Here is a 25,605-nt window from a genome sequence, read left to right on the forward strand (position 1 = left end):
CTGCGCTGTGGCTGTCAGTGGACGGGTTTTGGGGTTGCAGCTGCTGCAGTTGCCGTCGCAGGTGGAGCCTGCGGAGCTGGGGTTGCATCATTAGCGCCGCCTCCAAAAGGTCAGAAGAGGCAGAAAAGGAGATGGCTTGTATCTGTATTGTCACAACAACTGTCAACATCTGCAGCCAGTCCATCTTTCCACCAACCCCATCTCCTGCTCAGCCACTTCATGCAGCTCCCGCCCGCATAAGCTGCACCCCCCGATTCCTGCCTCTACCGGATCGCCCTCTTGGCCACACACACTCCAGACCTTGAACAGAAGTCCCCCTCAATCTGAGACATTCGACGCTCGCGGATGGAGCAGACGCTATATACTAGCCACGTTCGAGCAAAAGACGAAGGATAAACTGGATGAACTCATGCACTTGGTCGGATAACGCCACGCTTGCAGAAGTCTTGTCAGAGTGGATAATCCGCCATTTCGCTTGTGCTACTTTTCTTTTTCGCTCCTGGCACGGCTGCGAACTATCGAATTCGCATGTGAAATATGGGAGATACCATTCAAAGTCGCGTGCGAAGCTTGTTGCACTCAGACAACGGTCATCAACGCTTCGGGGCACGCTGAATACGGAGCGAGCCTAGCTGAGAAATAAACTGCCATGGTCTAACCAGCGGTGCTGATCGCACGGTAAGAGATATTCGATATGAGGACACAGATCCATGGTTCCCAACTTGTTGGTGGGTATTTCGTCCACCATCAGAAATAGTACCCAGTAGGGATGTTCTGTCCTTTATCTTTCTGATACGAAATAGGTACTGTTGGCTACAGATTTGGTAGAGCAGCCACTTCGCAATAATCCCGCCATCTCCTCGATGCCAAAGCCTGCGATGTCAAGCTCTGGCCGTCAAATGTTTGATCTGCGCAATCGGGTGGACCCCTGCTCATGTTTCGACCTCGAGTCTCATCCCGCAAGCACTCGTGTGGACAGATGATTCACTTTCGATCATTTTGGCCCTCCAACGACCGGGCGACTTGCTGATCTGAGTCCATCAAGGTTTTTGATAACCTCCCGCTGCCATGGCGCGCCCAACACCACCGGATCTTCCTAGCGCGCGACCTGCAAGCTCAACCGTAATGGGTTAGGGGCCGCCACACTTGTTCCACCATCTGTTTTAGTGCATTATCTGATGACAGTACGATACGAAGCCCTAGCTGCAACGATCCTGGGACAGGTTCCCGCCGCAGAGATAGCGCTATTCCATCTTTGGGCGTCCACTTTCGATATCAAGGCTTCAATTTCCATCAGATGCGATCAACAACTCAGCGGGTGGATCACTCGGGCCTGATGAGGCATTGTCCGATATTAAAGTCATGACAGCAAAACATGGAAGATCTTCAGACAAGAGATTGATGAAGTGATGGCCTGGAACAAGCTGTGTCGACTCTCCATTGACAAACTTGGAAGTTCCTGTCTGGTGGCCGCGTAATCCACTAGACCTTTGCAAAACCGATTCCCCGGATCGAGAACGGCGTCACAACGGGAACTTGCGTTCTCAGATACATATCGCACGACATGACACGTTCTCTGCTGCATTGTCCCGGCCATTTTCTGTTTGAATCCCAGGTGTCTTTCGGGCATCAAAGACCACAGACTATCATCACAAGCCTGCGGGTTGGGCGTAGGTAAATCCCAACCTACCTAGGTAGGTACCTAGTAACAAAGTGTGGTTTCGACGAGCAACATCAATACCTAACCTACCAGGTAATGATTGTCAACGGCGATTGGCCCGGAATGGATCATTGGCTTATGTCAGCCACGCCCTGCTCAGCCACTCAGCCACAGTTGTTTGGCCGTGGCAACAGGCACCGAGAACGCCTGAGCCAATGAGAGGCAAGGAGTTACATGGTTTCAGGAGAGAATATATCGTCACTTTATCCAACGTCAAAGGTACACGAACTCTCTGTCGCACTTCAGCCTCGGACCGCTATTCCTTATAGATTGGGAAAGACAGGTTCTGGTCTCTCCCGAGTGCGACTGATACATACTCGGCTTTGCCCAATTCATGTTCATTGAGCAGGATTACAAACGCCCATACCTACAATCGTTGAATGCTAGCACGTTTGTTCGTCATGTCCGTCCGTCGATCTAGCAGGATCGCGTCAGTATCTGTTGCTTCGGCAGCGGATAAACCTGAAGTGGCGGCCAATGGGCCAAAGAAACGGCCGTCATCCTCCCAAGGGCAGGATTCGAAAGCCAAGAAGCAAAAGGGCCATGGCGCCATGGAGCAGACAGAAGCTGAAGAGGAAAAGAATCATGTCCTCAATGGAGCACCTAAAACCGAATCCGAGTTCAAGGTGCCTGTGACGCCAGTGAAAAAAGCAAATGCACGAAGAAACCCTGCCAAACAGTCTAAACATCCTCCGTTGACGCCAACACCGAGTCTCATCAGCGTCATCAGAGCACCTTATAGCTCTGGGGACATTGACGACGGAACTCCTCCGCCTGACCGCCCTGTTGAACCACACATCACCAACGCTCCACTGGTCACGCCTGGAGGAACCCAGCACGTCGCGTATGAAGACACTCTTCCCGACTCGACCCCTTCAAAAACCGGCCTCCCTCGGCCGATAGCGACAACAAACACGCTCCTAGATCAGGCCTGTGCCCACCTTATCAGCGTCGATCCACGCCTGAAACCCGTGATCGAGAAACAGCCATGTCATATATTCTCAGCCAAGGGCCTCGCCGAGGTGATTGATCCGTTTCGCTCGCTTTCAAGCGGGATCATGGGCCAACAAGTGTCGGGCGCCGCGGCCAAGTCCATCAAGAACAAGTTTATTGCCTTGTTCAACGAGGATGGGTCTGAAGAGGCCAAGTTCCCGACGCCAGCACAGGTCGCTGTTACGGACATTGCTAGGCTACGTCTTGCGGGCTTGTCTCAGCGGAAAGCAGAGTATATCCAAGGCCTGGCTCAGAAATTTGCCAGTGGGGAACTCACCAATGAGATGCTCATGAAAGCTTCCGACGAAGAGGTCATGGAGACACTGATTGCGGTCCGTGGTCTAGGGAAGTGGAGTGTTGAGATGTTTGCCTGTTTCGGACTGAAGCGGCTTGACATCTTTTCGACTGGGGACCTGGGCGTGCAGCGGGGCATGGCTGCATTCTTTGGCAAAGACGTGAAGAAGCTCAAAGCAAAGGGCGGGGGGAAGTGGAAGTACATGTCTGAGCAGGATATGCTCGAGAAGAGCGCGCCATTTGCGCCGTATCGTAGCCTGTTTATGTGGTATATGTGGCGAGTGGAAGACGTGGATGTCGAAGTTATGAGCACACTCACGTAGAGTCTCAAGCAATGTCAGGTGGCATATAGGGTTTCTTTCGAGCCCCCTCTCGTTGTATGGTATGTACAATAATTCAGCATTTGCATCCGTTTTGGACTCCGACCAGCCGCCATGATGGTCCACCAAATTGGCACCTCACTTCCTTGGTTCAACGATCATAGACTCGAGATCAGCGCGTTCCTTCATCTCTTTTTCAATTTCCTCGATGATGGGACTGAGGTATGGAATATCCTGAAAAGTGGGTGAGCAAGGAGAATCCCCCATGAATTTGTGGGTGCTTAGAGGAATCCTTACATCTTCAGGCTTGGTGTGTTCTGCGGGGGGCAACAGATGATGTGACAGGGAGCACTATAACAAAGCCCATTAGCTACATTCTGCCCTCCTCTTCCGCATCGTATTTTGTTCATTACCTGGAAAGCTCTTCTCAGGCGAAAAACTCGGTCATAGGCTTCTTTCGGGGGCAGTCGCTTGAGGGCGAGCTGGACGGTGTCGTTTTCTTCGGGGATCAAGTCGTCATGGCGTAGACCTGCCAGCAAGGTCAACATGGAGACTGCAAAAATGAACAGAAGAAGCTGTTCTTCGCAGGGTATGGACTGACCTAATGACCTGTAGCCGGCCGTGTTGACGTACCAGTTGGCCAGGGGCATCATCCACCGCTTGAGCCATGGCCGCTTTAGAATGTAGGGTGCTAACGAGGGGCCGGACATGTTGACCAGCTGTCGAGAAGAGCTCCTGGGGGATATTGCAGCCAAGATGAAGGGAGGCACGAGGATCCTTTGACAGAAGTTGAGGTGGCAGTGGTTCGCGCAGACACTCAACCTTAGCCTGGAGCTCTCCGGGCGCACCACTAGCATCTTGAATTGGCGAATACGGCGGGAGCTTGGCATTGGCTCGGATTTGCACTGGCACTGGCAGAGGAAGCTTGCCTTGCACGTGACGTCTTCGCTTCAATGATTGTCCTTGCTTTCTCCCTCCATCTGGCACCCACCGTGAGTCTGTGTGAGTGTCGCCATCCACATCATTTTCGCCCCGGGAGCATCATTCCTGCCCATCACATCATACCTATCTCCCCGACTTTCTCACCTCCATACCCAGGCCACCTCCGCTCACCCATCAAGGCCATCTTCATCTCCCCAACTTCTATCTGACTCTTACTTGGATTGCTCCATGGCCGCATCCGTCAATCGCTGACAAGGGCCTTGTTGCTCTGTGTCGGCTGCACACCGGTCCTTGACAGACCCCGCAGTTTCCAACTCAATCCAACCCTTCAGCCCTCCAGCGGTCAACTGTGCAACTGTGCAACAGTGCAGCAGGAACTGGCAGCTACCCTGCTGGGGTTTCCATCCGCTGTCTGAAGCTCGTCCTTTTTCGCCATGAGCTCGTCATATGGGCATTCAGCGTCGTCCCCTTCCTGAGACCAGTGGAAACCACTCTTCCAATGTCCTTCGATAGAGACCCCGAACAGACTCCTACCATCTTGACGTCCCAACCACTCCGGCCATCCCAATATGCTACGCCGATCGACCACACCAACTTCTCATCGAATATGTCTCCGTCTCCTTCGAGAGACTCCGTTATCGCCCGCATCCAGATACAGTCGACACAAATTCCGAAGGCGTGGGTATCCCCCATCTGCGGCGCCGGCGCCGGCTTTGCTTCGGGCATTGTCACTTGTCCTCTCGATGTGATCAAGACCAAGCTTCAAGCGCAGGGCGGATTTACCCCGAGGCTGCAGTCTAAGAATCCATATGGCAGCATCCAACAACCATACAAAGGCATCATTGGCACTGGCAGCGTCATATGGCGGGAAGAAGGAATCCGTGGCATGTATAGAGGCTTAGGCCCCATGCTATTGGGCTATCTACCAACATGGGCGGTCTATCTGACGGTATATGAAAATACCCGAGAGTTCTGGTACGATCAATGTGGCAGCTGGTGGGTAGCTCGCTGCTATTCGTCGCTCACCGCCGGCGCCTGTTCCACCATCTTGACAAACCCCATCTGGGTCATCAAAACTCGGTTGATGTCCCAATCCAACAAATCCGCTACTGCCAGTGACGGAATGCGTGCCCCCTGGCATTATACTTCTACAATCGATGCCGCTCGCAAAATGTACCGCACCGAGGGGTTTCGATCTTTCTACTCTGGCCTGACCCCGGCCCTGCTAGGTCTCACTCACGTCGCAGTTCAATTTCCCCTGTACGAATTCTTCAAGATGAAATTCACCGGATTCGGCATGGGTGAGCATCCACCCGAGGACAGCACCTCGAATTGGCTCGGTATCTCTGCCGCCACATTTCTGAGCAAAGTCTGTGCGTCGACCGCCACCTACCCTCACGAGGTTTTACGCACTCGTTTACAAACGCAACAACGCAGATCGGCGCTTACAACGTCAGACGGCATGAAAGTACAAGCGCGCTACTCGGGCATCTGGCATATGTGCAAGGTCATTCTCAAAGAGGAGGGCTGGCGTGCATTCTATGCGGGCATCGGCACAAACCTCATCCGCGCGGTGCCGGCGGCCATGACCACCATGCTAACCTACGAATGGTTGCGTAATGTTATTACTCGAGCGCAGGAAAAGGGCGAAGAGCTGAAGAAGTCGGCTGACGAATATCCTGTATGAGCAGAAAGCGTTCAATCTGCTCATGAACTGAAATACTTGCTTTGGTATCGGAGACGTTGAAAGCCAACCTCAGATGTCGTGCATCCCAAAAGGCACTCTGAACCTCTGGCTGTCTCCAATGGTCTCCGTGATTGGCGGCTCAAGGCTATCCCGATTCATGAGTGGTCTACAATTAGAAGGGCTTAGCAGGTGGGCTTGCTCCTCGATTGACGGGACAAATCGTTTGGGCGCCTCCAATGATGATGCATGCGAGCAGGTAATGGAAGAAGAAGACCCTCACGAGCACGCAACGTTCGTTGGTCATTGACATGTCTCTCTCATGGCCGCCGATGCACTCCTCCGAACAAATTTCTATCATCACAATATGAAAAGCAGCACTTGATGCTGGGAATGAAGCCAAGGTGAAGGCAAGAATCAAAGAAAAAAAGATCAAGAGACACCAAGTCCGCTCACGCAGTGCCCAAACGTGGCACTGTCTGCACGAGGTATTCGATCCAAGCGGCGAAGATGACAAAGTTGTTGTATCGGGCTTGCCGTGGAATCAGCACGGGGCTTGAGTAGACAAGAAGACTTGAACTACTAAGCGAGAGCTAGGGGCGATACAGTATCAGCAGGATCTGCAGAATCAGAAAAGGGGGCTATATACAGCTTCACAGCAGGTATCTACCGTGATTCTGACAAGACCCACGGCTTTTATACCTGAATATTGTAGTCATAGGAGAGGCTACGAGTCTTGTGCATACATTGGGCATGAGAATGAAGGCTAGAGTACTACAGCAAGCAACTGTATAAGAAATCATGACATGAAATTTCGCACTCGCACTACTAGTACTAGAGCCCACTCGCAGGTCGCTTCTAGAGTATGTCTCTCTGCATTCTTTCTTAATTCTAAGTGATGCTGCAAAAAAAGGGGGGGGAAATAGCATATACAATACAATTCGTGATTTGCGCCTGTTCATTATGTACTCTTCTTTCCCAAGCGAAAAGCAGCCCAGCCTAGAATCCAAAACCGACACACAACTTGACCCATGACGCGTTACAAGAGAAGAAAAGAAAAAAAGGATGGAAAACCCCAGCAGAAGCAAACACAGCATCGAGGACTAGCTTGCTCGTTACACACTGTCCAGCTGGAACACCCATTGTATAAGATGCTTTCCAAGGCAAAACCTGGGGGTTTGATGGTGTACATCCGCCAACGGCTGCTCGAGGGAAGCTTAACCACTGCACATCACGCAGGCCTCTTTATTTTCAATCGAGCCTAGAAGGGTCATCCACAAGTCAGCGACATGTCGAAACAACGGGGAGTATCTCGCAAGCGAGGTTTCAGGTTTCACACAAGGATGGAAAAGCAGGCTGGAGACTCACATGCGAGCACCTTCTGTGCATAAATATCTTCTTCCCGTTCTCCACTCTCGCTCTCCTTGTCTTCTTCTTGCTTGCCCCTCATCATCCGGGTCTCAAGACTCTCATCAGCCATGGCGTCTGGTGATAGACCGACGGGGTCTGTGGGGAGGACTTTGGGCGATGGTTCCTCGCTGGACTCGCCACTTCCACTGAGATGGGTCTTTGCAAGTTTTTGGGTCATCAGCCCGACTTGCTTGTTTTCACTGCCGGGAGGAGGCGTGGATGTTGGCGTTGGGATGCCGTTCATTGATGTGGTTTGGCTCCCATTGAAACTGCTTGTCTTGGATTGATACATCGGTCGCGGAATCGAGTTGTAATTGCTCACACTGGCTGCGAAACCCAAAGAGGTACGTTTCTTTGGTGCAGATCGTTCTCGAGCTGTGTTTGTGTCTGCAACCTTCAGCTGTTCTTGGTCGACAGTGAATTGAATAGGTTGCGTGGCGGCCATGGTGCGCAGGTAGTACATGCCGGTCTTGAGACCCATCTTCCAGCCCGCGAAGTGCATGCTCGTGATCTTGCCCATGGTTGGCTCCTTCAAGTGGATGTTGAGAGATTGGGATTGATCAATAAAGGCACCACGGTCTGCTGCCATTTGCAGGACGGTCCGTTGGCTGATTTCCCATACGGTCTTGTACAGAGCTTTGATGTCCGCGGGAACGTTGGGGATGTTTTGGATGGAACCGCCGTCGGCGATGATCCGATTCTTCATGTTATCAGACCACAGACCCAAGTCGACGAGATCCTTCAGCAGCCAAGGGTTGACAACTTGGAATTCTCCGGCAAGAACACGGCGAGAGTAGATATTAGATGTGTACGGCTCGAAGCATTCGTTGTTGCCGAGAATCTGAGAAGTCGATGCTGTGGGCATGGGGGCGACAAGCAGAGAGTTACGGACACCATATTTGGCAATCTCGGCTTTCAACGAGTCCCAATCCCACAAGTCTGAGGGAGTGACGTTCCACATGTCGTATTGAAGAATGCCCTGCGAGACTGGGCTGCCCTGGTACGTCTCATATGGACCCTGCTCCTTTGCGAGTTCGCAAGAAGCAGTGAGAGCAGCATGGTAAATCGTCTCGAAGATTTGAATATTCAGTTGCCTGGCCTCGGGAGAGTCGAAGGGGAGACGCAGGGCAAGGAAGGCGTCGGCGAGACCTTGAACTCCCAGGCCGACGGGTCGGTGTCGGAAGTTGCTCTTCTTCGCTTCGGGCACCGGGTAGTAGTTTATATCGATAATCTTGTTCAGGTTACGAGTGACAACCTGGGTGACCTCGTGAAGACGACCGAAGTCATATTCACCTCGGGCCTGGTCCACGAAGGTCGGGAGTGCGAGGGAGGCCAGATTGCACACGGCGACCTCATCAGGAGCCGTATATTCGACAATCTCAGTGCAGAGGTTAGAGCTTCGGATGGTACCCAAGTTCTTCTGGTTGCTCTTTCTGTTGCAGGCGTCCTTGTAGAGCATGTAGGGAGTACCGGTTTCGGTCTGTGCCTCGAGGATAGCATACCAAAGCTTCTGAGCCTTGACGGTCTGACGACCACGGCCCTCCTTCTCATATCTCTCGTACAGAGCGTTGAATTCGTCACCATAGACGTCAGAAAGACCAGGTGCTTCATGCGGGCAGAAGAGAGTCCATTCTTGGTTCTTCTCCACGCGTTCCATGAACAAGTCAGGAGTCCACAGGGCGTAGAACAAGTCCCGCGCTCTGACCTCTTCTTTGCCATGGTTCTTTCTCAGGTTCAAAAAGTCAAACACGTCTGCGTGCCATGGCTCGAGGTAGATGGCAAAAGCACCTGGGCGCTTGTTGCCGCCCTGATCGACATAGCGAGCAGTATTGTTGAAGACGCGGAGCATGGGGATAAGACCATTGGAGGTTCCATTGGTGCCTGCAATGTAGGATCCTGTGGCACGAATGCAATGAGCATTGAGGCCAATACCTCCGGCTGTCTTGGAGATCATGGCACAGGTCTTGAGGGTGTCGTAGATGCCCTCGATGCTGTCCTCTTTCATGTCTATCAGGAAGCAAGAGGACAATTGAGGTTGAGGTGTCCCGGCATTGAACAGGGTGGGCGAAGCGTGGGTAAAGCACTTCTGGGACATGAGATTGTACGTCTCGATGGCCTTTTCAACATCGTCACCGTGGATGCCAACGGCGACACGCATAAGCATGTGTTGGGGCCGTTCAGCGACTTGCTTGCCAATCTTGAGGAGGTATGATCTCTCCAACGTCTTGAAACCAAAGTATTGGTAGTTGAAGTCTCGGTCATAGACGATTGCAGAGTTGAACTCATCGGCGTGCCTCATGACACACTCGAAGGTCTCCTTGGAGATCATGGGGGAGGGTTTCTGGTTTTTCGGGTTGACATAGTGGTAGAGGTCAGAGACCACGGAGGAAAATTGCTTCTTGGTCTGCTTGTGGAGGTTTGACACGGCAATACGTGCAGCGAGGATTGCATAGTCGGGATGGGTGACTGTCATATACGCTGCGGTCTCGGCTGCCTATGAACGACGTTAGCCAAAATCGAGTGACAATAGACACGAGGCGATACTGACAAGGTTGTCCAGTTCGACCGTGGTCACGCCCTGGTAGACACCAGAGATGACCTTCTGCGTGATGGCGGCTGCATCAACGTGGTCTGGATCAAGGCCATAGCACAGTCTGGAGACTCGAGCAGTGATTTTGTCGAACTGCACGCGTTCCTTGCGTCCGTCTGCAATGGATTCATTAGAGACGAGTTCCATGTCCTCGGTGGACGGGATGGAGATCATACCTCTCTTGATAACAAACATCTTGTCCAAGTCAACCTATTTTCCTACTGTACGCCAATGTTGAGGATATGTGACGGATTGGAAGGGATGGATGAGTCCAGGACGGAAAGCGAAGGACTGACTGCACAGCAGTTGTGCTCTTTTTAAAGACCCTCGAGAAGTCGACAATTGCAATCTCCCAGTTACCGTAGAGACGCAGGCAGCACGCAGGCAGCAGCAGTGAATGAAGGTTGAGACGGTGTAAGAGAGACGAGAAGCAGGAAGAAGAGGGTCAAAACATGCAGATATAAAATGAGGAGTGACACGCGCCTTGGTTGGACTAGGACGTGGGACGCGCTGGTTCGCGTTGTGCAGCAAAATGGCCATTTGAAGCGGGCAAAGCGGGCAAAGCGGGTTTTTTGGCGTTTGGGCGCGTGGGGCAGCGTGAGCATTACAGTAATTATGTCATTTTTTCATCTTGCCACCATTACTACGAGGTACGACTATTACTGCTATTACTGCTGCTACTGCTACTACTGTTCGCCACTCTGCATCGACCACCGCGTTCCTCAATCATCAAAAGAAGTCGCCCGTGCGTCCCATCTCGACCACTACGAGTACCTCCTCACTACCTCGCATCTCTCCCAGCCGTGTCCAGACCCTCCAAAGCCTCCGCGTGCTATGTTTCTCGAATGCCTCCGTCAACCCTGCTGTCTCAAAGGCTAAAAGAGGTGGGTGGATGAGTCCTGTAAACAAGCTGACAAATGCATTCATTATGGGGCACCAGTGATAGCGGCATGTTCAAGTCAATACAATGGCTCTTCAGGTTGTCATCTGGTTCAAGCTGCTTCAAATTTGTACTGTGGCCTCCCTCAAGACAAAATACTAATAAGACACATTCGCTGGCTTCAAAATTTCATCAACGATTGACATGGCACCCCGTCCAAGTCCGAATCAACCGCCCGCTCCCAGTCCACACCAACTCCTATCCAACATCGTAGAAGGGATACACAATATATACCATCCCAAGTATCATCCATGGCCATAGATCTCCCTTTTTCGACAAGCAAGCCGTTTCAAGGTGCTCGCTCCTTTCCTTTGCCTTTCATTGTATCGTCATTTAGGCGGAGGTCATGACCGCTGTCCTCATCGCCTTCCCTCACACTGCTCATCCTCTTGATATGCTCTCTCTCTTTCTCTTCGTCCTGGTCAATTTCACTTCGGTTACTGCTCAACAGACTCAGGGCATCGGCATTGACCACCCGCAGCTTCTCCTTGGGAACGGTGAACATGACTTGAACGACACGTTTCTGCACAGCCGTCTCCACGTCCCAGTCCTCGTCATCCTCTTGGGGCCCGTGGTCGTCGTTCAATATCATTCCAGGCACTGGCTTCCTGCGGAGTGTTGACGATGACACTGTATTGCTCGGGCCTGCCAAGTCGTCTTCCCAGTCTTTGGCGCCCTGTTTGCTGCGCCAGAACGACGACGTGCCGACACTAAGTGTTCTCTTCGGTGTCGTTTCCGTCATTTCGGGCTGACCCGAGTGTTTTGTCGGACTTGACTGACTGCTCTGGGACTCGAAGGTAGCAACTCGATCTTGCACATCGACACCTCCGGTTCCCGTGAAAACCCGCCGTACGCTTCCCAGAAGGTTCAACGCTCGTCTGCTGGAGCTAGTAAGGCTGCCTGCTCGGGAGTACTTCTCTTTGCTTGGGCTGTCGGGGAGCGTTCGATAGTCACGCTCGTCATCCTGTTGTCTTTGGTGATTCCGGTTGAGGAGTGCTTGATCTTCTCCCGCCGCAGCCGCGCCCCATTTGCTTCGGGCGGACGAGAACGTGTCCGTGCCATCCCTCGAGCTGGTCGGTCGCATAGCATCGATATTGAGTGATACGCTGCGGTTTGATGGGGCACGTGTGAGACCCGTACCACTGCCTTGTTCAGTAAAACCCTGCCTCCCATAGCCCAGCCCCCTCATGGCTGCTGCGGCCCCCGAGAAGAGCCCATATCCTGCACTGGCGCTCCTTTGAGAAACGTTTCGGGATAGCGTACCAGCCACGGATCTTGAGTATGAAGAGGTGCTCACCATACTCTTTTCAGAGAGATTGCTGCCAGTCCTGTCCGACTTCTCAGGGGAGCCGCGTCCTGCTACTTCTCCAACAGTCGGCGGGTTGCGAAACTGGGAAAGGTTCGAGTACGTCCTGCTATGCGCCTGACTTGTACTCCTCGACAGGCTCATGGTCTCGGCTACTGACTGCCAATCGTCAACCCAGCTATCCACCTCTTTCTTGCGCTGTGCTGCGGCGTTGTCATGGTGAGTACTATCCATACCGACCGGTGGGTCTTTAAACGGATCACTTGGAGCTGGATTTCTGTCGTCTGTGGCCTTGGGAGTCTTTGTCCTCTTGAAGGAGCCGTTTTGACTACCCTCATCCTCTTCCTCGATGCGGAAGACTGCTCCTGGCCCCGTTGGCGGGTGCTGGTTGAAAGGATGATACATCATGGGACCTCTAGGGTTCATACTCTTTCTCAATCCCCTGGTGGGGCTGGGGATCTCCATCTGCACACCGGTGCGTTCAGCATACCGAGCGCTGTTGCTCTCGCCAGTCTCTAGGCCTTGGCCACGGTGATCCTGGTGCTCCGGCGCAGAAAAGGGTGCCCACGGGTATGGATTACCTGAGCTCTCAATCTTGCGTTCCATAGTTGCAGCCCAGCTTGCGCTCCGCATCGCTGGGTACCGGTGTTGGTCTTCGTCGGACGGAACAGGCGAGTGATAACGTTCGGCTCCCAAAGCCAGTTCTCGGAGTTCCTTCTCACGCACGGCGCGCCTCGCTCGAAGTCTTCGGGCGTATATGAGCCAAACAATCACCACCACCGCAACTGCTGCAAGCCCTAGGCCTAGACCTGCACCCAAGCCAGCCTTCTCCGAAGCTTTGAGCCCAGAAGCCGACGACTGGGCACTTGCCGAACTAGGGGACGAGCTTGCAGAGGACGGGTTGCTGTAGGTAGTCGTCCACTCAAAGGATGTCGTGTTCAAGAACAGCGTATCGTCTAACAGGCTCCGTCTGCTTTTTGACGTAGATGAGCTGATCGGATACCCTCCAGAGACCATCATAACACCGCCGGGTAGCATGGCTACTCCATGCCCATATATACCCTTGCCGGATGCGAACGGAGTGGAGGAAGGTGTCGGAACACTCCATGCCCAATCTCCTTGCCCTCCATAGCCCTGGCCGAGTTCCAGGACCACCAGTTGGGGTTGTGCCGGTGTATCTGTGTCACCCACCCAACCGCCAAGCACCACGATCTTTGAGCCATCCTCTGTCAGGACTGCGGTGTGGCCAGACCGTGGCTCAACTGTGGTTGGCGCTTGCACCGCTTCCACGAACGCCCAGGATTCTTGAGGTAGTGAATATATAGCGAGCTGAGACATGTTGATGAAGGCGTTCTCAGTGTGGCCACCCAAAAGGACAAAATTCTGCTGTTGTGAAAGGCCTGCGCCTGAGCTGTTGGAAGAGGTTGGTGTTAAAGGCGTTATGGTCAGTCCCGCTTCAGCAATTGGCGGAGCTCTGGATCCGGTCAATGACAACTGATAAGGAGCGCTTTTGGCGGCGGCCGGATCAGGGGCGATTGTAAGCATTGTGTTTGAGTAGCTGGCATCCGATATCCAGTCCGTAGCATTCGAGGACCCGTCGTTGGGACACATCCCTCCAAAAATGTACAGCGAGGCATCTTGAGTGGACGCGTTCGGAGAGAATGTGAAGCCAGCGGCGAGATATTGGGGGCTCAGCGTCCCATCGGTTGTGGTGACTGTCAGAGAAGTCCACGTTCCGTTTCTGGAGTTGCTGCTGAATGTGTACCTCCACAGTCCAAGATCTCTTGCGGAATCCTTGCAGTCCCCGGCTAGCACAGTTATACCCTCATTGTCCGGAAGGGTCACGAATGCCTCGGAGGCTGTATTGGATAGAAATGGTAGAGCGGCGAAGAGTTGCGTGGGCGAGGACGCCGCGTTGATACTGTTCGAGGTATTGAGAAAGGACAGAGAGAACTGCGACGAGGAAGGCTGCGGCGACAAGATGTACGCGACAGAGCCATCTTGTGCCAGAGCGACTCGGGTAGGATTGTAGGGCAACACCTGTTGCGCAACTGCGGGTGCGACCAAGCTGAGGGTACCCACGTAGAAAGATAGGAACGGTAGTGATAAAGGTAGCATATTTCGCGCGGTCGAGGTTCAGGTCATCGTCGGCGTCAATTCTGAATTGTCATCTGGACTGGCAGACAAACCCATCTGCAGCCTTCCGAGATCTCACACACTGTCGAGTCCGAGATTGAAGGGGTCGACCCGTTTGCGCTCGGATACACGAAAGGAGAAGAGGGATGACCAAGGCTGGTATATTATTTCAGATGCTCAGCAGGATTCGGATGGAGACTGGGCCATTGGGAGGCTGGCCGTGGAATCGCTTGTGTCTTGTGTGTGTTCGTGGGGCAGGTGAGCGAAGGTTGGGGTTGTGATGAGTTCATGCGCGGATTTGCGTGTAAACAGAAGTCTCGACTCCAGCCACACAGCAAGACAATGCGTGGATTCAGGGTCACTGAGGGTCTCTGAGGGTCTTGAAGCGAATAGTGGCTGCACAAGCTGCAGCATGTAATGATGGCGTCCAGTCGCCTTGTCGGGAGGACGCATGGAAGGTTGCGCCATCTTCAGCAACGAGGGTTGGCGCAATCCCAGCTGGACTAGCCCAACTCACGCCCGCTCACGCCCACTGTTTTGCACCACCCGGTCGCCATGGCAACGGTTCAAGGCCACAAAGACAAGCGAGATGCATCCTCGTATTCATGTTGACTTGCTTTTCCTTTCTTTCTCTAGACACGAAAAACTATTCTCTGTGGTGGCCGAACCCTTCGAGTCCGGCGACATGCCCAAGTACGAGTAACCCAAGATACAGCTGGCGCCGCCTTGTCCCTTGTATCAGCGACATGCTCGCCAGTGCTGTTCTACACCCCCTTCATAGCGCCTCCTGGAGTAACCATAACCCACTGGGCTCTATTGTACTGCTGCAGCTCCATTCAGATGTTCGGCCACCTTCTCTGCAGTTGCTGATGTTCCGCTGCCTTTCGTCGGCAATACTGCTTTCAAAGGCGGCAATAGACTCCGGGCTGTTTCTCGAGACAGCTGTGCCAGTAGATTATCCATGAGCACCAAAGCAGACATAGCCTCGACAATTGGCACCGCTCTCGGCACAACGCACGGATCGTGTCGCCCTTTGGCCTCCAGGACGCCCTCCTCTCCGTCGAAAGTCGCCGTCTGCTGCGCCTGTCCAATTGTAGCAGGAGGTTTGAAGGCAACTCTGAAGTAGATATCCTGTCCATTCGAGATCCCACCTTGGATGCCCCCAGAATTGTTGGTCTTGGTCGTCAATTTCCGTTTCGATGTTTTCTGCCCTGGTAGCACTTCCGGTGCGGCGATGAATGCATCGTTGTGAATTGATCCGGATATTTCGCATCCTCCAAAGCCCGAGCCGATTTCGAACCCTTTGGTGGCGGGAATGCTCAACATGGCTTGTCCAAGCTCTGCTTCGAGTTTGTCAAAGCACGGCTCACCCAGGCCGATGGGGCAGTTCCGGATCACACAGGTAACAGTGCCTCCAATGCTGTCCTTTGCGTCACGGTGCTTCTCAATCACCTTCGTCATTCGCGCGGTGGCATCTGCGTCCGGGCATCGTACGGGCACGAACGAGTCAACCTGCTCTCTCGTGATTTCTGATATTAACGAGAGAAATGCTGGGTTCGTGGCAGGACTAGGGTGAGTGGGAGTTGGGGGGAAGAGATACTCGGCTCCGACAGACGAGACAAAGGCCACGATTTCAACGCCATGAGCCAGCGACAGGTACTTTTCTGCGATGGCGCCCGCTGCTACTCTACCTATGATGACAGTCAGTAACGGATCCTGCAGCTCCTGGACGGCGAAACAGAATCAACGAGGTCACATAAACACACCAATCGTCTCCCGCGCACTGCTTCTCCCTCCTCCGCTACTGGCCTTGACCCCATATTTCTCCAGGTAGGTGAAATCCGCATGACTCGGCCTAGGATACATATCCATCGTCCCGCTCCCGTAGTCTTTGGGTCTTTGATCCTCGTTCCGCACCATCAACATGATCGGTGTGCCCAGAGTGATGCCAAACTCTGTACCCGAATGGATCTCCACCCGGTCTTTCTCGTTTCGCGGTGTGGTGAGAGCTGACTGTCCCGGACGGCGCCGGGTCATCTGAGGTTGAATGTCCGACTCTGTGAGTTGTAGACCAGGAGGGCACCCGTCGACAATGCATCCTACAGAGCGGCAGTGAGATTCTCCATAGGTGGTCACCCGGAAGTAGTGTCCAAAGGTTGACATGACTGGCTATTATTGAGGGTTAGAGCTGTGCAGCCTCGACAACCTTGTGGTCTGCCTTCACTGGTGTAAGAGGAGGAGTCGTGGGTAAATGATGAGGGTGTTTGGGAAATGGTTAATGAAAGTGGTGACTCAGAGTCAAAAGCAGAAGCGGCCCGGGGATCACAAAATCTTGAGGAAGCAGGCTACCGAGCCAACCAGTTGACACCTTCTGAGTGTTCACAGATTTCCGGAATAGCGCTGCAGAGATCTAGAGTTGCTGCAGCCGTTCTCATGCGACAATTCCTACTACCATGATTCCGGACATCGGAGGAGCCAGGAGAAAATTGCGAAGGAACAATCTGGATAGGAAGTTGAGCCGAGAGCCTCGTAGCCTCGTAGCCTCGCAGCCTTGTGGCCAAAGTTCAGCCTCGCCTAAAATTCTTATGGAACATGTCGCAGGGTTGGAACAGGAATCAACGACACAGTGCATAAATGGTAGTCCTTGCTACCTAGGTAGTAAAGTAAAATATTTTCGTTTTAGATCAGGGGCGACCTTCATCAGTCGTAGGTATCTTTTTTACTCTTCCACACACCTGCTGTTCTTTGATTGCCTCAGTTTTGTTTCCCTTCATTTCATTCTTTCATTTTAGCCTGAGAGCCGAGTCGTGCGGCTTACAGGCTGATATCCTTGGGCCACCAAGTCAGAATAGCTCCCTCTCAAGCTCAATCCCGTCCTTTCAAAAGTCATGTTACTTAGCAGAAGCTAATAGTCGTCGCCTCGACTAACAACCTCTTTCACCGTAGGCCTCAGCAGAATAGTGTGCTCAAATTGAGCGGTGTAACTGCCTTTCACATCCACCAGCGGCGGATATGCTTCCACAATGCCCGAGCTAACGAGATTATTGAGGCCGAGTAAGTACTTCTCCTGGCCTAGCCTGTCCAAGTATCGTCGGCACCAGGGAATAGTCCCAAAATTCTTCTTGATGACGTTCAGCAAGTTCCTCGCGGATTGGACGCGCAAGGGTACGTTCGGCGCATCAGCGCGGAGGGCGTAGTGGGAGACTTCCAGATCATCGGTCACGTATCCACGACCGGTCGATCCGAACGTTTCGATTGCGAAGATCTCGCCCTCTTCCATTTTCGTTTGATCATGGCTCTTAACAATGGGGACGGACTTGCCGCCATGGATGCTGTGTTGGACGATATCATGCCCGTTGAGATTCCGAATAGACTTGACAGGGTATGTCTTTCCATCGAGTTCGACTTCATACGACTCCATGACTTCTTGGATCATCCCGCCAATGTCACCAACACGCACATCGATGCCGGCTTCCCGCACACCCGTGTTCGTGGCATCCTTGACCGCAGCCAGGAGATTGTCGTATTTGGGATCGAACGACACGGTGAACGCAGAATCGACGATCCTGCCATTCACATGGACGCCGAAATCAACTTTCATAACGTCCTGCTCCCCCAGAATCCACTTGTTTCCTGCATTAGGGGTGTAGTGTGCCGCAATGTGATTGATGCTCAATCCTGTCGGGAAACCTACGCCGCCCTTGATGTTGTCGCCCTCCTCAAGCCCCCAGTGTCCGGTGAGAGCGCGAGTGCCGTTTTCGATCCCTTCCGCAATCTCCGTCAGGGACATGCCTGGTTTGATATTTGCATGCGCCCATTTGCGCACTTGACGATGCACTTCTGCACCCTTGCGGTATTCCTGCAGGAAGTCGTTGTTCATACGATCGAGGTGACGTTTTTCCTCGTTTGTGGTGCGGAACGCGTTGTGATCTTTGTATTCCACCTCCTGGCCAACAGGGTATGTGTTGTTGGGGAAGAGATCTTTGAGGGGCACGCGCGGCGGGTCAGATTGGACTTTTGGAGTGGCCTTCTTCTTCTTTGGCTTCTTCTTTTTCTTCTTCTTTGCAGCGCCACTGGCCGTGTTGCCGTCTGCGCCTCCGGCGTTGGCGGTGGCATCGTCATCCTTGTCATCGTCGGAGTCGTCCTGATCCGATAGATGACCATTAACGCCGTTTGTACCGTGTGTCTGTGGGTTGGGCTTCGTGGCGGTGCCGTTCAAAGCGAGCTTCGAGAGCTCGTCGGCGGTTTTTGCCGCCATGTTGGTTGTAGAGAGGGGATTTGCACTGGAGTGGGAAAGTCGAAAGTATTGTACCAAGTACGAGGCTGAAATAATGGAATGACAAAAAAAGGCCGGCGAGGGCCGCAGGTAGCGAGTGGCACCGGAGTGACTACGGCCAAATCCCCAAAAAGTAGCCCGCAGCTTTCGCCCAAAATTGAAAGACGTCACGCACCCCCGTCACCCGTTTCGACATTAACAACATTTTCACCTCAACCACTCTCTCGCCAATCCGTCTCCCAATGCGTCAAATATGAGGCATGATCGTTCGTTCGGTGCCGGTCTCCTCACATCTCGGTCTCGCCGTCCCTCTTTATCATGCTCAAAGCACGCTGAAACGTTCTATACCTCGAGGAGCTTCTCGAGGGCCACGAGGCCGACGTTTCTTCTCACAGTCTTCGTCCCTCCACCAGTCCGCCGGTAACACGTCTGTAAACCACTACGATGTCCTCAGACTCCCCATGCAGGCCAGTCCTGCCCAGCTCAAAAAGCAATTCTACGTCCTTTCCAAAGAGACGCACCCTGACGTGAACCGAAACGACCCCAAGGCTGCAGAACGCTTCGCGCAGATAAGCGAGAGCTACTCTGTCCTGGCAAATCCGGAGAAGCGAAAGAGATATGACCGTGATGTCATGAGGGCCCATCATCCTCACCACCGCGGTAGTCACAGCAGCCATGGGGACCGATCTCAGGGTGGAGGGACATATGCAGGCCACAGGCCGGCCAGTGGCCTGAGCAAGCGACGAAGCACCTTCAAAGGACCACCGCCATCGTTTTACGCACATGGAAACCCATCCGCGCGGACACAACAGGGTGCTGATGCGCGCAACACGCAGGGCCAGCGAGCCGCAGGGACAGGGGAGGAATACACGGCCGGGACTTTCAACGCGGGCGCATTTTCAGAAGGGGGAGGCCCCGCCTTCGATACCCGGCCGACGCTCAAGACCCAGACACACGAAGACTACCGCCGGGCCAACCGGAGAGCGGCAGAACTCGCAGCGGCTCAGGCTGCAGTGGAGGAGGACAACTTCTGGGCCCGCTTCATCGTGGTGTCCGGAATCATCGTTCTGGGCGTCTCCGTCGGCACGTTGATTATACACATGGCCAACAAACCCCGAGGAGGCGGACTCATTCGAGGGGACGGCAGCCGGAGGGACGGGGCCAGAAATGAATGGACGAAAGGCTAGAAAATTTCATGGATATATGTATTGTACAAAGAATAGAGCAGACTCCCTTGGGTGGCCGAGCACATAAAGGATTATCAGCTACATAGATCCGATCTTTCTGGCGACGACGCCCATCTCAAGGCGTTTACCTAGGTAGTCGGAATGATCGAGCATGAGAGGATCTCACTGGTTCTATTCTAAGAGGGGGCCGCGGGCGTCTCATCCTGTGGAGTGACGCGAGACAGTAGTTACGTTTTCTATCATCAAGACCATCGGAGTTTGAAAGCGATATGTAAGGCGGGAACGAATCAAGATAGACACAGGGCAGGTTTGAAGAACTTCCGGCCCGTATTGCGACGTGATAAATCAAGATGGAGAATTGATTTCTTTTTCTCGCTCTATGCTAAATCCCTGCTTCCCTGCAACTACAGTCGTCTTCTGCTGTACAAGAGGCACTCCAAGTTCAGCCCTCGAACCCGGTGAAGCAGGAGGCGCACACTCCCACCACTCGTTGGAACTCGCGCTCCCTCACACGCGCTGTCGACCCGGAGGAATGTCCCCGCCCGCAAACATTCCATATCTACCAACTTCACTTCACTTATCCTGGGCACGCTCGCCAATACACTCTAAAAAATTGACGGGATGGAAGTTTATCCCTCGAAAGTGAAGCTTGCTCCGACCTTATGCGCTGCCTGGTTGAGGTTCTGGGTGTCCAGGGAAGCGCCCAGTCCGAGAGTTACGCCGGTACCCAGCTTGACGTTGTACGCCAGAGCGGCGATACCGCGGTCGTTGATTTTGGCCTGCAAAACGTCACTCGGCGTTAGCAGCGGCAATATTGAGAGCGGACAATATCGCGCTTGTCAAGCTTGTGTGAGGAGAGAGAAGGGGAGGACGAACCTTTGCAAAAGAGCTGGGATCGAGCTTGTACTTGGTGGCAACCTCCAAGCCGACATTGCTTCCTTGCGTGCTGTCCCACGTAGCCTTAGCACCTGCCTCGACCTCGGTGTTCACTTTGTGATAGTAGCTTGCGCTGAAGACGGTCAGGTTGTTGGTCGCCGTCACCGCAGCAGCATAAGAGCCCTGAGAGTATCCTGCAGCAAGGGCATATTTCGTGATAGCAGCCTTGCCCACGTCATACCCTCCCTCAGCACCAATCAAGAACCCTTCGTGGCCCAAGGTGACATCGAACGAGGCGGTAGGACCCTTGAACACATCAGTGAACAGACGGGTGTGGATGTTGGGCTGCTTGTAGAAAAGGTTGAGCTTGCCGCCGTAGGTGGATTTCGCGGGGAGGTAGTTTGTCAGGACCTCGGCTTTGAGACCTTTGGTGATGTTGTCTTCCAGCTCAAGTTTGGTGTCAAGGCTGTTGGAGGTAGTCCAGGTTTGAGTCAGGGTCAGGCCTGTTGATCAATGTCCCTGGGTCAGCGGTGAAGGAGGTTTACTAGGGCGCATTTGCTTCCAAGGGCAGAGAGGGGACGAACCGGTTGCCTTGTCGGTGTATTTCCCTTCAATCTTTCCGCTGCCGTTAACATGTGATATTCTCAAGTTGTCTCTTGTTATCATGGTGCTCACCGAGCCAGAGATGGGTCCATCGTGCGCGGATTTGCCCTTGACGTTGAAACTGGAAGAGAATAAAAGACGGATTAGAACTCCGGTGCGCCGTTGTCTCTCGCTCTGGGAGAAGGTGGATGTTTCAGAGATTTGGTTCTTACACAACGCCGTTCGGTGCCTTGGACTTGACCTCGAGATTGGCAGCGGTGGTGTGGTAGAAGTCCTTGTTGAGGAGCTGTTCGAGAGATTAGCGAAAAAGACCACTGCTTGTTCGGAGACGGTGATGGAATGCTCACATCGTTGGCGGGCTTAGCGATATCGCTAAAGGGGACAGGAATGCCAGGCATGGTGGGCGAGTGAACAGCGGACAAGGGACAACCTGAGATAGAGAGTAGTGAAGGGAGTGCGAAAGGTGTTCGAGAGATACTGGGACACTTTGGAGACAGGGAGAGACAGAGACGTAGACAGCAAAACAATCAATGGAGCTCAAGAAAATGGCTCGGATATGCAGTTTCGGGGGGAAAGCTGATTCAACCAATCACAAGCCACGCCGAAAGAAGGTGACTGCGTGCTCGGCAGAGTTGCCAAAGTAGTCCTTCAATGTCCATCCTCGCCATCCTCGCCATCTCCGCCATCGGCAGCTTCTCTTCAGGGGGCCAAAGCATCGTGGGGGCTTGTTGGGATTGTTGGGATTTGCAGTATCTACCGAGAAATCTCGTCCATACCTAGGTATATATGTATTATTGCCTGCGGAGCTGTGGCATGCTGCACAGGCTATAGCTAAAGCGCCAAAATGCTTGCTTTTTCCACACCTAGATCCAGCTCAAGCATGTCGCTGTCCAAGGCTGGGCAAGATATGAGACAGCACATACAGTCCTCCTGCTGCGAAAAGCCCCATGAATGAAAACAACGTCAGAGGCAGCTGGGACAATGTCCGCTCCGTGCTAAACGCCACCCCATGCTGATATCTTTCGCTCCCTGTACATGTGCCAGCGCTTACTACGAGCCAGCTTCTTCGTCTTCATATCGGGCAAGATGGGTTGCAATTGCTCGTCCGCTGGGATCAGTCTGCTTCGACCAGGTTGGTGTCCATCGCATGACGGTCGAAGCGCAGTACGGCGGGAAGTGCTCATCGAACATCAGACGATACCAGTAGGCTTCCTTGCTGGTTGGAACATCATCGGCCCATTCCGGCTTGGGGTTGGCCATCATCTCGTCCGTCACATTAATCTCGGCGTTGTCCTTCAAAGCGTCGATCCAGCCGTAGCCCACGCCATCGCTAAATTGCTCCTTTTGTCGCCACAAGATGTGCTCCGGTAAGTAGGGTTTGACGTCGGGCTCGTCGGTGGTGTCGAACGCCTTGCGCAGAATATATTTCTCTATTCTGTCCTTGGTGATCATCTTCTCCGCCGGGTCGATGTTCATGGCAACCTCCAGGAACTGCTTATCCAGGAATGGCACGCGAGCTTCGACGCCCCATGCCGATGTGGATTTATTCGCGCGGAGACAATCGGCCAAATGCAGGTTCTTGATCCTGCGGACGGTCTCTTTGTGGAACTCTTCCTTGGTCGGAGCAGCGTGGAAGTACAGATACCCCCCAAAGATCTCATCACTTCCTTCACCACTCAAAACCATCTTGACGCCCAGGGCTTTGATTTTCCGGGACAGTAGGTACATGGGTGTGGATGCGCGGATTGTGGTGACATCGTAGGTTTCGAGGTGGTAAATGACATCTGACAGGGCATCGAGTCCTTCTTGGAGTGTGAATGTGAAGTCGTGGTGTTTGGTCCCCAGGAACTTGGCCACTTCGAGAGCCGCTTTGGTATCGGGGGCATCAGGGAGACCAATGGAGAAAGAGTGTAGTTGAGGTAAGAATGTGACTGTTGACAACTCATCGTCATCGTCGATCCCCACCAGTCTGGTGCCCGTCTTTGGGGTTGTGTAACCGTTGACTTTACCATTGGCATCCCCGTTGACGACGCCGTTGGTCTGACTCTTGGCGAGTGCTTGCTGACGGAGGGACTCTCTCTGCGCTATCGACGCCACCAAACTCGAGTCAAGACCACCCGACAGGAGAACGCCGTAAGGCACTTCGGCCATGAGCCGCTTGAGCACGGACTTTTCCAAGGTCTTCCTGATCAACTTGTAATCGATGGGTGTGGACGGGACTCTGTTCGGATCCCACCACGTTGGCTCGAAATATCGGGTGATTTGATCGGTCTTGGAATCATAAATGTGGCCCGGAGGGAATGAAATGATGTTGTCGCAAACCGAGGCCAGGGCTTTGAGTTCGGAGGCAAAGAAGACCGCACCGGGTGTTTGGCTGGAACGACCGAGGTAGAAGGACGTGATACCGATGGGATCCCGCGCAGCGACTGTCCGGTCCTGCTCCTTGTCATAAAGAACAAAGGAGAACATGCCATCCAGCTGCTTGGGGGCATCCGTGTCATATTGCTGGTAGAGAGGGATGATGACCTCGCAGTCGCTGTTGGTCTTGAAGCTATAAGGGACGGTCAAGTGCTTGCGCAGGATGCGGTGGTTGTAGATTTCGCCGTTGACGGCCAGGGCAATGGTGCCTTCATCGTTGACCAGAGGCTGCGCCCCGCTGTCCACTCCCACTATACTAAGGCGTTCATGGCAGAGGATGGTGTTGTTCCCCGTCCAGTTCCCCGACCAGTCAGGACCGCGGTGCCGTAGGCATTTGACACACTGCAGAGCAGTGGTCTTGAAGGTTGCTATCGACGGATGACTGCGAGATGGTTGTGACTGAAATTAGCTACCCGCGGACACGAGCAAAACATAAAAAAAAGGCAGAACGCCGATCGCGGAGCAAGGAGCCAGGGTTTTTCAGCAAACACCAGGAACCAGGACTCCGGGAGCAGAAAGTAAAAGGGAAGCGCAAACTCACCCGTGGCAGGCAAAGATACCACACATGACTGCCCACGATTGCCCACGCTGCCCACGAGCGTCTTTGCTGTGTGGTGTGGCCTTGCAACAATTGAGAGGGGTGGTGAAATGTGTTAAGCAAGAATGGGAGAAAATGAGTGTGGCGGCGCGTGGGCGTGGGACGAAATAAAAAGGACCGTTCCACGCTCCGATGATGTCCCAAAATTTCTCGAAGGCAAAAAACCCGTCGAGAGCGTGGAGCGTGGGATGACTCAATGCTCCCAAAAATCAATGATGGCTGAAAATATCGGGCCCTTGGTTGCTCACTTGCAGTGACGGAACGCCCGCTGACTCTTTCTCTTTTTTATTTTGGGCCTTTGGGGGTCCTTCGTTGGAATCCAGCTGACTCCTTTGACGCTGGTCTCTCTCTACCTAGGTCCTGGGTAAGTGACGAACCATTCAACCCGTCTTCTCAGGTCACACCGCGTCTGCTCAGTCGTGGATCTGTCCTGGTTTGGTTGAGGCAACGAGTTTGGAATCAGCCCACATACCCGTGGACCTCTTCCAGAAAAACCCACCTTAGCACCACGGGATGTTTGCTTCTTCTTCTTCTTCTCTGTCAGATAAGGGGGTTTACGGATCTCAAGCAGTTCTTAAGTAATAAGGGCCATCGATCGCCCCTCCTTCCTCCTTCCTCCTCCCTCGCTCCTCTTCCCTCTACCTAGTATATTCGAACTGTCACGGGTATCCTCCCCGGGGCACTGACCCATGCCGTGCTAGACTCGAGGCGGTTTGAGTTGGCGAAGGCCGACGATGGATATGGACATTTGCGTGCCTGGGGCATGAGTTCCCCGAGGAAGAAGAGGCCCGATCTTCGGCACGCGACCTCTGCTTATTACGACTATCACATAACAAGCTGAAGATTAGTGGTGGGACGAGGTTCCTCAGTTCCTGTTGGTTTTCTGGCACCGATGGCACAGGCCGGGCCCTGGAGCTCAATGCCTACCTCGTACCTATCATGAATGCAGATAGATATCCGGAATCCCCGCATTTTCTGGCTCGGGCGCAGAGATGCCCACCAGGGTCACCAGTGGGTGCCAGGGTCACCAGCCCCTCGATGCCTAACTGCCTCAACACGCCCCTCGCCGCCCACCGCCGCCCACCCCTTGGCTGTGCACCCCCACGCTTGCGCCCTTTTGGCCAACGCTCGATGGCACTGAAGAGAAGTGGCCCCCTCCATAGGCGAGATCGACTCCTCCGGTGCCCATGTCGGTGTGATCCCCCCCAAGCCAGATTCCACAGAAGCAAATCTCTGAGATGGGATGGGAAAAGCATGCTGGAGGGAGGGGGAGGAATGAAAATGGCTCATGGTTGCCGTGGATGAAAACATA

The 25,605-nt window shown here is 53.5% G+C and overlaps 10 protein-coding genes across 10 annotated transcripts; 3 read left to right on the forward strand and 7 right to left on the reverse strand.

Moving 5' to 3' along the window:
• Positions 1 to 2,121: 2,121 nt before the first annotated feature.
• Z520_09169 (uncharacterized protein) lies at positions 2,122 to 3,330 on the forward strand (the record flags this gene model as incomplete). The annotated part of the gene is made up of 1 exon (XM_016779664.1): positions 2,122 to 3,330. One exon carries the CDS (start codon positions 2,122 to 2,124, stop codon positions 3,328 to 3,330), a length of 1,209 nt encoding a protein of 402 aa, XP_016629375.1.
• A 135-nt stretch (positions 3,331 to 3,465) lies between these two features.
• Z520_09170 (uncharacterized protein) lies at positions 3,466 to 4,037 on the reverse strand (the record flags this gene model as incomplete). Its single annotated transcript, XM_016779665.1, has 4 exons — positions 3,466 to 3,561; positions 3,625 to 3,678; positions 3,741 to 3,856; positions 3,929 to 4,037. 4 exons carry the CDS (start codon positions 4,035 to 4,037, stop codon positions 3,466 to 3,468), a joined length of 375 nt encoding a protein of 124 aa, XP_016629376.1.
• A 731-nt stretch (positions 4,038 to 4,768) lies between these two features.
• Z520_09171 (uncharacterized protein) lies at positions 4,769 to 5,956 on the forward strand (the record flags this gene model as incomplete). Its single annotated transcript, XM_016779666.1, has 1 exon — positions 4,769 to 5,956. The coding sequence occupies one exon, from the start codon at positions 4,769 to 4,771 to the stop codon at positions 5,954 to 5,956; it is 1,188 nt and encodes a 395-aa protein (XP_016629377.1).
• Positions 5,957 to 7,286: 1,330 nt separating this feature from the next.
• Z520_09172 (ribonucleoside-diphosphate reductase large chain) lies at positions 7,287 to 10,148 on the reverse strand (the record flags this gene model as incomplete). Its single annotated transcript, XM_016779667.1, has 2 exons — positions 7,287 to 9,857; positions 9,912 to 10,148. 2 exons carry the CDS (start codon positions 10,146 to 10,148, stop codon positions 7,287 to 7,289), a joined length of 2,808 nt encoding a protein of 935 aa, XP_016629378.1.
• A 1,034-nt stretch (positions 10,149 to 11,182) lies between these two features.
• Z520_09173 (uncharacterized protein) lies at positions 11,183 to 14,317 on the reverse strand (the record flags this gene model as incomplete). The annotated part of the gene is made up of 1 exon (XM_016779668.1): positions 11,183 to 14,317. The coding sequence occupies one exon, from the start codon at positions 14,315 to 14,317 to the stop codon at positions 11,183 to 11,185; it is 3,135 nt and encodes a 1,044-aa protein (XP_016629379.1).
• Positions 14,318 to 15,148: 831 nt separating this feature from the next.
• On the reverse strand, positions 15,149 to 16,498 carry Z520_09174 (chorismate synthase; the record flags this gene model as incomplete). Its single annotated transcript, XM_016779669.1, has 2 exons — positions 15,149 to 16,026; positions 16,102 to 16,498. The coding sequence occupies 2 exons, from the start codon at positions 16,496 to 16,498 to the stop codon at positions 15,149 to 15,151; spliced, it is 1,275 nt and encodes a 424-aa protein (XP_016629380.1).
• A 742-nt stretch (positions 16,499 to 17,240) lies between these two features.
• On the reverse strand, positions 17,241 to 18,593 carry Z520_09175 (methionine aminopeptidase 2-1; the record flags this gene model as incomplete). The annotated part of the gene is made up of 1 exon (XM_016779670.1): positions 17,241 to 18,593. One exon carries the CDS (start codon positions 18,591 to 18,593, stop codon positions 17,241 to 17,243), a length of 1,353 nt encoding a protein of 450 aa, XP_016629381.1.
• Positions 18,594 to 19,072: 479 nt separating this feature from the next.
• On the forward strand, positions 19,073 to 19,798 carry Z520_09176 (uncharacterized protein; the record flags this gene model as incomplete). Its single annotated transcript, XM_016779671.1, has 1 exon — positions 19,073 to 19,798. The coding sequence occupies one exon, from the start codon at positions 19,073 to 19,075 to the stop codon at positions 19,796 to 19,798; it is 726 nt and encodes a 241-aa protein (XP_016629382.1).
• A 629-nt stretch (positions 19,799 to 20,427) lies between these two features.
• Z520_09177 (uncharacterized protein) lies at positions 20,428 to 21,675 on the reverse strand (the record flags this gene model as incomplete). Its single annotated transcript, XM_016779672.1, has 6 exons — positions 20,428 to 20,577; positions 20,675 to 21,177; positions 21,259 to 21,289; positions 21,350 to 21,398; positions 21,490 to 21,563; positions 21,625 to 21,675. The coding sequence occupies 6 exons, from the start codon at positions 21,673 to 21,675 to the stop codon at positions 20,428 to 20,430; spliced, it is 858 nt and encodes a 285-aa protein (XP_016629383.1).
• Positions 21,676 to 22,327: 652 nt separating this feature from the next.
• Z520_09178 (uncharacterized protein) lies at positions 22,328 to 24,262 on the reverse strand (the record flags this gene model as incomplete). Its single annotated transcript, XM_016779673.1, has 2 exons — positions 22,328 to 24,077; positions 24,237 to 24,262. 2 exons carry the CDS (start codon positions 24,260 to 24,262, stop codon positions 22,328 to 22,330), a joined length of 1,776 nt encoding a protein of 591 aa, XP_016629384.1.
• Between the last annotated feature and the right edge of the window lie 1,343 nt (positions 24,263 to 25,605).

The sequence above is a fragment of the Fonsecaea multimorphosa genome (genome assembly GCF_000836435.1).
Source record: "Fonsecaea multimorphosa CBS 102226 unplaced genomic scaffold supercont1.22, whole genome shotgun sequence".
NCBI classification, from domain to species: domain Eukaryota; kingdom Fungi; phylum Ascomycota; class Eurotiomycetes; order Chaetothyriales; family Herpotrichiellaceae; genus Fonsecaea; species Fonsecaea multimorphosa.